Here is a 476-nt window from a genome sequence, read left to right on the forward strand (position 1 = left end):
GCGTCAATGCCTTCTGCGTCTATCTTTTCTTCTTCTGTTCTTTTTGCTGCTTCGTCTTTTATTGCTGCTGCTGCTGCTGCTGGAGGTGTATCTACACCTGGCGGCTTCCCCTGCAGCACTTCTGCTGCCTCCGCCGGCAAACTGTAACCTGCACACCACACAAACCCTAAACCCTAAACCCTAAACCCTAAACCCTAAACCCTACACCCTAGCCCTAATCCGAAGACCCTAAACCCTCAACACCGAGCGCCTGCAGAAAACAAACTCTAAACCCTAGACCCTAAACCACACATTTCCCTCGAGTCCACAGAGACCCCTCGTAAACCCTAAACCCTAAACCCTAAACCCTAACCTGTGGTGTAGTCATTCCAGGAGGAAGGGTCTGAGGCAGAGGGCTGCTTAAAAAGGCCCCCGAAAAAGGCAGCAACAGGAGCAGCAGCAGCAGCAGCAGAAGTATCTGACTCTGCTTCTGTGCT

At 51.9% G+C, this 476-nt stretch overlaps 1 protein-coding gene across 1 annotated transcript in view; it reads right to left on the minus strand.

The window, feature by feature from the left end:
• Nucleotides 1-367, minus strand: part of ETH_00037000 (uncharacterized protein) — a gene marked incomplete at both ends in the record, with an annotated part of 2416 nt that extends 2049 nt beyond the window's left edge. Inside the window, 3 exons of the mRNA XM_013375121.1 lie at nucleotides 1-148; nucleotides 235-250; nucleotides 353-367. Coding sequence (XP_013230575.1) covers nucleotides 1-148; nucleotides 235-250; nucleotides 353-367 — 179 coding nt within the window. The remainder of the gene's footprint in view (nucleotides 149-234; nucleotides 251-352) is intronic.
• Between the last annotated feature and the right edge of the window lie 109 nt (nucleotides 368-476).

This window comes from Eimeria tenella, genomic scaffold, assembly GCF_000499545.2.
Source record: "Eimeria tenella Houghton genomic scaffold, Eth_scaff2531, whole genome shotgun sequence".
In the NCBI taxonomy this organism is placed as follows: Eukaryota; Apicomplexa; class Conoidasida; order Eucoccidiorida; family Eimeriidae; genus Eimeria; species Eimeria tenella.